General features: G+C 42.7%; 1 protein-coding gene across 1 annotated transcript in view; it reads right to left on the minus strand.

Moving 5' to 3' along the window:
- Nucleotides 1–4801, minus strand: part of LOC308640435 (uncharacterized protein) — a gene marked incomplete at its 3' end in the record, with an annotated part of 28896 nt that extends 24095 nt beyond the window's left edge. The window contains exon 1 of the mRNA XM_081312356.1: nt 4533–4801. Coding sequence (XP_081168482.1) covers nt 4533–4581 — 49 coding nt within the window. The 5' untranslated portion in view covers nt 4582–4801. The remainder of the gene's footprint in view (nt 1–4532) is intronic.
- Nucleotides 4802–11318: the final 6517 nt, after the last annotated feature.

Here is an 11318-nt window from a genome sequence, read left to right on the forward strand (position 1 = left end):
CCTAAAATTACCATACAACTTTAGAACACCAGCTTGTAAAGCTTCTACCTTACAGACTTGTATACCTGGAAGATATGAACACATTAGTAACATCACAATTACATTGATGATTTTATGCTAACCAAGTTTAGCTTTTAAAGAAATAACATAGCACAATTCTCTAAAACAACAGCACTTGTTTAACCAGCTGTTTAATGTCTTTAAGATTACTTGCTCAAAAACTTACACTTATAACCAACTTGTACAGACCTTTTTCATCACTTACTTAAACCCTCTTAATTACTTAAACTCTTAACCAGAAACACACTTTCCCTCTATTAAATCCATATCTAGAACCTTCTAGTTTCTCTTTTTCACCTGTTAACCTCTTTCTGTTCACATTTTGAAACATTACTTGTAAACTTTTGAATTTAAGCAGATTATTTCATAGACATCAACATTTTATTAGGGCCTTTTTGAAAACCTAGAAAAACTTATAAGCTTAATTTAAGACCTCCTTTTTTATCTATTTACCAAATTTAAATTGAACCATTTGAATCACGTGAATCAAAGATATTTGGATCCATTTTTAATTTTTTTATGAGCGCTCCTCATCTGTTAATTGTCATATCACTGCAGGATATATGGACATACACACATACAGACATACCGACATACAACACATAACAAGAGTGTGCACACATAACAATAATAAAGGCCTCGTAGTTTTTCGCAGATGAAATCTCCATTGCAATGTTTTAAAAAAAAAACTCCAGTTGATCAAAAAATAGAACTTATCAGAAAAACATTAACTTGTCTGTAGGATAAAAATCATGAGCTCAAAAAAAACATAGAATCTAAGAAAAGGGCAAAAGTCCTTTAATCTAGTTTGAGTTCCCATAAAAAGATACCTTTACCTTTTTTTCCTTGGGCCTGAGTTCCAAGCTGCTTCTGTTTGCATATCAGCTTAAGCCCTGGCTAAGGTCTGGAAGGAGCAGGGAAAAACTGCTATTTTGAACAGATACTTTAGGCCTAAGGCATTTTAGCCATAAGTCATATTTCCAGGTTTGGATGTTGAAAATTATGATACAAATTTAAGAAGCAATTCCCAAAATTTTATATCTTTTTACATTAGAAAAACTTGCTCACATAAAACTGGAAATAGGATCTCTACCATCAGAAGAAATTTCTTTAGGACCTCTAAGCCACTTTCCTTGTTCTGAAGTTCCTAAAGTAGCATTAAGTTACATTAAATTTGCCTAAAAAATTTTAGAAAGAACCACACACTACCATGCATATCTGAAATTAGGCTTTTGAGAATTTCCAAGACTGTTGTTATTTAATTATTTAAGGTTATTTTAATGAGCCAGACCAACGTTTTAATTCAACACTTTTTTTTTCTAAATCTTACACACAGAGAAACAGATACCAAATCATAATTTACTATCCTTGCCCAAATCAATGCACTGTATACCTAGTGAAATCTCCTTAGACTACCCAGTTCAAAATTGAAACTCTTTAGAAGTATCTGAAATCAAACTAAACAATTGCTTAAACCCAACTTTTAACTGCAAGATAGTGCAATGCTTTAGAAACCCATTCAGATACCAGATTGTTACAATAAAGAAATTATTTTTTAGACACACATTTAACCTAGTTTATCTTTAAGAAACAATCAGACAACCAGATAAGAATATATCCCTCCAGGTTTTGAACTCTCATTTAATTATGACTCCCATCAGTGGCACCATAGACTTTCCCACAGGTGGACCAGATGTTTTCACATAGGGGCAACTATAGGTGTAAAATCAAGGGTCTCAGTGTGACTGACTTTACTGCATTTAGGTGGAGTAATCCTTAAGTGCAGGGAAATTATGAGGAAATTTTCCCCAAAGCGAAAATGGCTCTGGCAGCTGCTGGGAATTCCTCAGTTTCCCTTTCACTTGCAAGATTAGCTCCTCCAGTTTGGTTTGACCTTAGGCACTAGGCTTTTTTTTTTTTTTCCTAACTTTTTAGTAGCCAGCTCCCAAAAAGCCCATCCTCTGCTTACAGTTATTTCGAGTGCTAGGCTTCCCCAATAAAACATCTCTAAAGCCAATTAACACCAATTTAATAATGAGGACAGGGCTTTGAGAAAAGTCAAAGCGAGATGTCAAAGTTGTTAAATCTCCAGCAAGCATCTCTATTTGCACTCAAGCTGATTACGGGAGGGAGAGAAAACATCGCTTTCCTAGTCTCAGTATTAACCTTAGTTGGAATCTATCATCTGCTTTGGGCTTCATTTTTAAGCAGCCCGACTCGAGGAAGACCCATTCGATTCTTTTGCGCCGGGATTTGGTGATTGCAGCCGGGGAGGGCTGTAACATTCGGGGGGGGTTTGGGGACCCGGTCCCTTCTACCCCCACGAAGGAGGGAAAGGGCCAGGTACTCCAGAGCCGCTTTTTCTGCTCGCTGGGAGGACGGAAGGGGGGGCAATCCCCCGCCAACTCCGCCCACTCTGCTGTGGTGCTAATGGGCCCAGTGGCAACTGGTTGCCGGCAGAGGAGGGGGAGGAGGGGCGGTCCCCCGCGGACCTCACCCCTGATTCTGTCCGCCCATCCCCCAAACCTGCGGGAGCATTCCCCCTCCCCCCCCCAGGGGAGACGGCCACGGGCGGAGAGGACAGATGGGTGGAAGGGCCAGGAGGAACAGGGACAGGATGAATCCGCCATACCGCGGAATCCTCCCGGCAGACTGCGCAGACCCCACCCATACAGGAGGAGATTCGCAGAGGTCCTGAAAGGTTAGATCACCATGATCTGGATGGCCATGCGGCCCTGGCTGAAACGGGAGGGACTCTCCTGGGGGCCATTCAACTCCGAGGGTGGGCCACTCTGAAGCGCAGGGAGACAACACAAACGTGACGCAAACGCGGACACACAGTAAACGTTTAACACAAATTCAGAAGCAAAAATTAAAGACAGACAGTGAATTCAACAGAAAGAGTTGCCGGCAAAACCAGACGGGTTGGCAGTAAAATACACCGATGAGGGTTCATCCGCCCCTCTACCTGATGGGGAGCACCTCCGTCACCCCGAGTCCCCCAAAGCGTCCCTTGGGGGCGTGGCCTGTGACTCCTGAGGCACGTCTGCCAGTCACCGCCAGGGGGAGCTTACGCTCTCCACTGACAGCCACACACACACACTGCCAACCCCACCCGAGGCTCTGAGAGCTTATGCCCTCTGGGGACTTACGCCCACCATTGAGCCGCCAGAGACCAAACCTGAGCGATCGCACCTGAGCAATTATGTTCTTTGGGGACTTACGCCCACCATTGAGCCGCCAGAGACCAAACCTGAGCGATCGCACCTGAGCAATTGCGAAAGAAGAACAAGGGGGAGAGAAGGAGAAGAAGGAGAGGGGAGAGAGAGAGAAAGAGAGAGAGAGAGAGGCGCCTTACTTACCCCCGAAGCAGTTCGTTAGGTCTCCCCGTCCGGCGATGCGCAGTTCCCGGCCAACGCACCAAATGTAAGGGTCAGGCGAAACGTCGGAGAAAGAGACCACGAGACTAGCTTCATGCAATTGCAAGGGGGATTTATTGGATCCATTCCAGCGCGCTGGGACTCTGTGCTCACTCAAGAAGGGAGAGCAGCCCGGAGCCCAGAGCAGAGCTCAAGCAGAGCTTAAGTACACTTTTTGGAGAGGGTGGGGGGCTTTGCATACATCAGAACAAATCATCATGAGGCGCGGGAAAATTGAACAACAACTCTGATACATGATTAGTCCATTCATTGGCGGGAACAGGCTGGGCAGGGGTGATTGGTCACTTCTAAACTGGGTACACATTCAAACTGATTGGTTCGGGCCCTGTGACGAACTGCACAGGGCCCTAGGCTGAATGGCCAGTAGGGCGTTGTCTTAACTATCTCAGGAATCTGGGTGTAACAGAGGAACTTAATAGTACCTAATCTTTTACATTTCAATTCAAGGTTTCCAGCTTAGAAACTTTACCCTTTCATTTTTAAAGCCTAAATAAGGTGGAGAGGTTAGCATGATTTCCGGAAACCGGTATAAAAGAACTCATTCCCTAGCAAAATCGGAGAACAAGTAGGTGCAAAGGCTTACACAGTAGGATGGAAAACAAAACACCGAGTTTCGAAGAAGAAAAAAAAAAAAAAAAGATAAAGAAGTTTTAGGTTCCTGGGCGAACACTTATCCTGGGGCAAAATACAGACTCAAGGATGCCTAATTGAAATTGAATAGGCCCTCAAATATGCCTCTAGGCATCCTTAAGTGTTTTCCGCTTTGCTCCACTAAAATCCAAAAATACTGTCTGAATTCTGGGAGACCAGATGCCTTCTCTTCTGAGTCCCTCTTTCTCCCCACATGCCAGGTCTCTCCTGCACATTCTCCAGGTCTAAAATACCGAGTTTCTGCCCACCCCCTAGACTAAGTCACTTCTCTGCGTCTAAGAATGTTTCGGTCCACCAAAAGCACTGCCTCCACTGTCCCCTTTCACGGGTCGGACCCCGCTGGCTTGGATTCCAGCCGCTGCGCAGCTCTATCGCTCTCACCTTGGTTACAGAAGAGGCTCCACAGTTTAGCGAAGATCAGCCCCATCATGAGCACCTGGGCGGGCCGCGGGGTCCCTCAGCAGCAGGTGCCGCTGCGCGGGGTCCCCCAACGCAGCGCTGGCTGTATGGAAGCGAGGAGAAACCGGCTGAGACCGCGCCGCGAGGGCACTGGATGACCCAGAAGCCTCGACCCGCCGCTCAGACACTAACCAGAAGGTGCCTAGTCGAAACCCTACCGGATAGTCCTTTGTTTCGAGTCCGCTGAGCCCAACGCCAACCCGTAGTCCCCTCAGTCTGAACCCACCTACCCACCAAAGGCTCGACCAGCCCCAAGCCCCGCCTCCGCTCCGCCTCTCCCCCCTATCCCAGGACCACCCATCGCCGGAAGAACGACGCATGACGTCAGCGCGCTTACGTCAACCCACGCGTTCCACGTGGCGTTTCCTCCAGTTTCACTTCCGGTAGGCGGAACCCAAAGCGGTTAGAAAGTGGGAGATTATTGATTGAGAGTTGGGGATTTCTCTGGGTTCTCGCGTGTTTTCTCGTCACCGTTTGGAAAGTTGATGGGGCTCACTTTACTGCGTGGTCTAGAGTTTTGTCTGGAAACGAGGAAAGTCCTAAGTTTCCCTGATTTAGCAGCTACTGTTTTGCTATTCTTTGTTGCGCTGAAGTGAAAAGTTTTGTCTGTTGACTCTTCCCGTCACTTGGGCAGGCAGTGTTGGTGTTCTGCCACGATTCTTAATTCTAAATAGGATTGATTGGGAGACGAACTATGGAATACCAGCAATCACGGAGTTCAGTTGGTGGCTCCCTCCCCCAACAGTTTTGCCAAGCATCAGGTAGGTTCCTGGAGCCTAAATCGAAATCCGTGCCTAAAACAATTCAAAAGGAGAGCCTCAGCTAGAGGTGTAATTCAAAGGTAACCCCCTTGCTTACCATGCTCAGGGTCTTGGGGGGGGAGGAAGCCTGGAATGAGAGAAAACTGATTTTGAAACCATTTGACCAAGCAAGCTTTGCATAAGAGACTTTGAACTTTAGTCAGGAGGTAGGGTGGCCTTTTAACATGCTAAAATATTTGGTCACCTGTACTAGAAGAAGTGTGCCGTCTTCCCAATGCTAGGGTTTTAAGATCCTTTTAAAACTTCCATGCAGCTGGGCATGGTGGTGTGTTCCTGTAATCTCAGTGGCTCAAGGCTGAGGCAGAAGGATCAAAGTTCAAAACCAGCCTCCGCAATTTAGCAAGGTCCCATCGAAATATAAAAAGGGCTGGGAATGTGGCTCAGTGCGTAAGCACCCCTGGGTTCAATCCTTGGTACCCCCCCAAAAAAAAAGTAGTAATTCTTCAACTTTATGATATTAAAGGCAAGCTTCAACTTATATAGGAAAAAAGGGATGTGCTGAATCTTTGCAAATTAATTTTAATGACCATCCTTTTGACTATATAAACTATCGTGTGTTTGTAAACAGGCTTAATCCGTTCTATCCCTGAGTCCTTTATAAAGGACACTTATAAAATTTTAATTGAACAGCAATAATGTTTTCAGTTTTTATGAGTGTCATGTGGGACACCAGGACATAATGCAATGCGCTAAAGAGATATTTCTAGTCCTAGTTTCTTTGTTGAAACTATAACAGCTTCTTTAGTTGTTAGACAAGAAGATAAACCACATTTTACATATTTTCCCCCCTGGATTTCAGATTTCTAAAAAACAGTTACCTTTTTAAAAAGAACTATTTTTATATAAAGGGAGATCTTTCAAGCAAAACTTTATAAATTTTATTTTGTAAAAATTTTCATGATAGCCTAATGATATTTTAGAGACAGTAATATGAATTGTTCTTTTGTTTTTAATAAAATGGGATTAATAATTTGAGCAGTGCTGTTGTCATTTTTATTCATTTTAATTCTTTAAAATATTGGAAAATTTAGGCTCAGCGTGGTGGAACATGTCTGTAATCCTAGCAATTTGTGATAGGATAGCAAGTTCCAGGCCAGCCTCAGCAATTTAGCAAGGCCTTTATCAACTTACAGACCCTATCTCAAATTAAAAAATAAGGTTGGGGTACATATGTAGCTTGGTGGTAAATAACCCTTGGTTTCAATCCGGGTGGGGTGGGTGGGTTGGGGAAACAAAGTAAACTATTTGAAAATTTTGTTAAAAACTTTGTCGTCGTCTTCTTCTTCTTGGTGGGTGGGTTGGGGAAACAAAGTAAACTATTTGAAAATTTTGTTAAAAACTTTATCTTCTTCTTCCTCTTCCTCCTCCTCCTCCTCCTCCTCTTCCTCCTCCTCTTCCTCCTCCTCCTCTTCCTCCTCCTCCTCCTCTTCTTCTTCCTCCACTTCTTCTTCCTCCTCTTCTCCTCCTCCTCCTCCTCCTCCTCTTCCTCTTCCTCCATTGGGGAAACAAAGTAAAATATTTGAAAAATTTGTTAAAAACTGTTTTCTTCTTCTTCTTCTTCTTCTTCTTCTTCTTCTTCTTCTTCTTCTTCTTTTTGTTATTTGTGTTTATTAAGCCCCTGGGTACTTTTCCATTCAGTTACACCCACAACCTATTTGTTTTAGACTTGGTCTTGCTAAATTGCTGAGGCTGTTCTCAAACTTTTGATCTTTTTGCCTCAGCCTCCAGAGTGGCTGGGAATACAGGTTTACAGCACCATGCCTAGATTTTTAACACCTTTTCTATGAACAGTTTACCTGGTAATGGGATAGCTCTAACATTAGAATTTTTTTTTCATTTTAAAAAGTTATATTTATAGGGTTTGAGGATGTGGCTCAGTGGTATAGTGCTGCCTAGCCTGTCTGAGGCCCTGGGTTCAATATAAAACACTCCAAGGGGGCCTGGGAAAGTTTTATTTATAGGTCAAAGCAGTGGCATGTGTTTATAATTCCCATCCACATGTGAAGCTGAGGCAGAATGATTGCAAATTTGAGGCCCGACAGGGAAATTTAGTGAATCCATGGCCTGGAACTTGCTATTGAAAGGGTAAAGATTCTAAGCTGGAAACCTTGAATTAAAATGTAAAAGATTAGGTACTATTAAGTTCCTCTGTTACACCCAGATTCCTGAGATAGTTAAGACAATGCCCTACTGGCCATTCAGCCTAGGGCCCTGTGCAGTTTGTCACAGGGCCCGAACCAATCAGTTTGAATGTGTACCCAGTTTAGAAGTGACCAATCACCCCTGCCCAACCTGTTCCCGCCAATGAATAGACTAATCATGTATCAGAGTTGTTGTTCAATTTTCCCGCGCCTCATGATGATTTGTTCTGATGTATGCAAAGCCCCCCACCCTCTCCAAAAAGTGTACTTAAGCTCTGCTTGACCTCTGCTCTGGGCTCTGGGCTGCTCTCCCTTCTTGAGTGAGCACGGAGCCCCAGCGTGCTGGTATGGATCCCTAATAAATTCCCCTTGCCATTGCATGGAGCTAGTCACCGGACCCTTACACTATCCTGTCACAAATTGCTAGGTGCCCATGTCTCAGTACTGGGGATGTAACTAATAAATAAATAAATAATTAAATAGTTTATGGTGTAATGTTCCTGGGTTCAAACCCCAGTACCACTGGGGGCAAAAAGAAACCAAGGAAACAAAGTTTTATTTAAACTTTTAAATTTGGGATTTTTACTAACTGGAAGGAAGAAAAACTGGCCCCAACTAAAACCTGAATATTATTGGTTTAAAGAATATATTGTATATTATCTAAACAAATCATGCTGATATACTGAGTTGTTAGAAAAAACACACCTCAGTTCACATTGAATGTTTTATCAACTGTAAATTGTAGTAGGAATAATTGTAAAGAATTGAAGTAGAGAATTGTGAGAATCTATTTTTTTTTAAATAGCCCTTAGCAACATAATTTCTCCCTGAATTTTTTTAAATCCCTTAAAATCTTTAAAACTGATTTCGGTGTAGTCCTTGATCTAGAGGAGATAACAAATTCTATGGAGTAATACTATTTGAAAATAAATATATTTTGAATACAGGAAATCAGAAAAGTCCTGATAGAAAACAACCTGATGAAACTGAAGCCAGATTTACAGATAGGTAGGTAAGGTTAGCAAACCAGGAGGTGCTAATCAAAGCTGCCCCAGGCCCTTCCTGCCCAGATTACTCCTCCAGTCCACCTATCTCCCACCTTTCAGGCCTTCCCACCTATATTCTATCACTGAAAGATAAAGGGAAACAAAAGAGTGTGGGAAAGCTGAAAGAAGACCTTAGCTATAAAAAAGGGAAGACCTCCCCTTCCAGGGATTCCACCTTTTGGGTCCCCTTCTTCCTCCTAGAGAAGTCTTCTTTTTCTGTCCTTTACTAAAGCTTCTACTCTCCACTCTGCACTTGCCTCGAGTGCTTCTCTGGTGTTATACTTCAGCATTCAGGGAAGCAAGGACTCCTCACTGGTAAACAGCGGTAATAAAACTATCTTTAGGATTATGACTTTTCTTAACTAGTTATTGTAAATTACTTCATTGAATTAAAAGGGAACTACAGTAAAATCTCTACAACAAAATAAAGAAAAAAAAAGAAAAAAATGTGTAAGTGCATACGTAGAACAAAACTGAAACTTCAATGAAGGAAAATATTGGCCAACTCCAGGAACTTAAAAAAAAAACTACATCTAATATTTCTTAGAAAGAACTATTTTAAACTACAGATAATACTTGGAAGAACCAGCTGCAGCTAGAATTGAATTGAATTTATTACTCAGATCAATTTGCTCATGACTTTAAGGAAGTGTTCAAGAAACAGTGTGTTCTGCCAGCTAGGAATAAATCTTTAAAAAATAATTTGAAAAACTCCTCAATCTTTAAGGTAATGTTTATTGTGATTTTAGTGCAGTTGGTCAGCTTTCAGATGAATTGGAATTGATAGATTTCCCATCAGGAAATTCTCTTTTGCCATATGGCCCAAGAAATCAATATAATTTCATTAATAAATGTCTGTAGAGATACAAATGCTTTTTAGATGGTATAGGTTATTCAAAAGAATGTTAATATTTCCTCCCTATCAGTAGGAAGAGTATGTTGGTAAAAACCTAACAAAGTCCCTTTATGTTCACCAAGGGGACCCATAATATCCTGAGTTTCAAAACATCTAACTCATCTTAGGTCTGTGACTTTGGTCATGAGCCAATCAATGAGTATTAACATCTCTTCTGTATTTTCTAGCTAAATATGATCAGCCTTCCCACATTTAGGAAATGGGTCTCTTCAACAGGTGCATGAAAGCATTTACATGAATACATGTGGTCTGCAAGGGATCTGCTGATTCTCTTCTTGATCAGTAGCAGTCACTATGGCTCATAAATTACCTGTGCACAGATTTTTAAAGCTGATCCAATCTCTCAAATTATCTAGGTACTCTCCTCTTTAGAAACCAACTGTAACCCTCTTTCCTTTGCTACAACCCCCATTCCTTAGGTTGGAACCTCTTACACATATTTCCATAACACCTAAAACTTGCTATCTTCACTCCTCTTGAGATAGAAAAGTTAGTTCTGGTCTATCAGAATTTACTTGACTTTAGTTTTTCCCTCCTGAGTGGTCTTCAAATACATGGATAACACTATCTAATATTTATTAAGGTCTAACTTTGCTTCAGTAGTGTTTGAAGCATTTTACCTAATTTAATTTTCAATAACAATATCAAGTAGGAAAATGAGTTACAAAACTATAAACTTTCCTGAGGTTACAAAGTGTAATTTAAACTCTATCAAGCCCAGCACTAGAAATCACATACTTCACAATTACAGAGATATGGGTCACCCAAGAATCCTGATAAACACCACACTTGTAAGTAACAAAAATTTTATTTTTCCCAATCTGTTCCTTTCTCAGGTGGGAAAGATATATTCACAATAAGGCAGGCAGGCGCTAGGATGCTAGGCGTGCTTCTCCACACGTGTAATCACAGCTGATGCAGGAGTAGCCTCCATTACAGGTTAGCCTGGGCAATTTAGTGAGACCCTATGTTAAAACAAGATGCGGGAGGGTGGGGGGTAATGGGGGTTCTGAGCAGTGGAGGGGCGCTTGCCTAGCAAACAATTCCATGAAATCAGAGGGAGCTGATGCGGTCAAATAAACTGGCCTCATCCTATTCTTGGAGGTCACTCAGAAGAACACTGATGGCCTGCCAACGTTGTTCAGGCTAGGAACGTCTTCCGCTCGATCCATGCCAGTCCACACATCTTCTGTGGGACACAGCGCTCTTTGCAGTCTCCCCAAAAGTCTTGTCACAAGCGCAAGAGCCGCCTGCATCTCCGCAGTCGTGACGTAATATAGATTTGCGGCTGTCAATTGGGTAGTCAGAGGGGAGGGGTGTGCCGCTGACGACGGAAGTGACGCAGACCGGAAGCGGGTTTCCGCTGCGAAGTTGGGGGGCGCGGGTTTGGAAATTAGGATATAAGGCTGAAAGGAGCTGCTGCTGACAGCCTCGTTTCCAGTTTTTCGTTCTTTCTTTTTCTTGTTTCTGTCACTAAGGCGTTTTCCTTAGTTGTCTTTGCAAAGTGAGTGGCATGGCCTCTCAGTGGCTTCCCCGAGCAACCTGGAGGATCGAAGCCAGGTGTGGTGGAGGCGAGGAAACAGCTTTTAATTTAGCTAACACTCGGGAAACCAAGGACTGTCCTCCTCGTTTTGGAATTTAACTCAGCAGGATCGTCGCGATTTCCTTGAGCACCTGAAGGTCCCGGGACTTTGTGGGTTGCTATTCATTGTGAAGATACTGCACACTGTAATTGGGACGGAAAAAAAAACGTTTCTCTTTGAGAACTGAATACGAGGGGAAAA

This window comes from Spermophilus citellus (genome assembly GCF_964194105.1).
Source record: "Spermophilus citellus genome assembly, contig: SCAFFOLD_58, whole genome shotgun sequence".
NCBI classification, from domain to species: domain Eukaryota; kingdom Metazoa; phylum Chordata; class Mammalia; order Rodentia; family Sciuridae; genus Spermophilus; species Spermophilus citellus.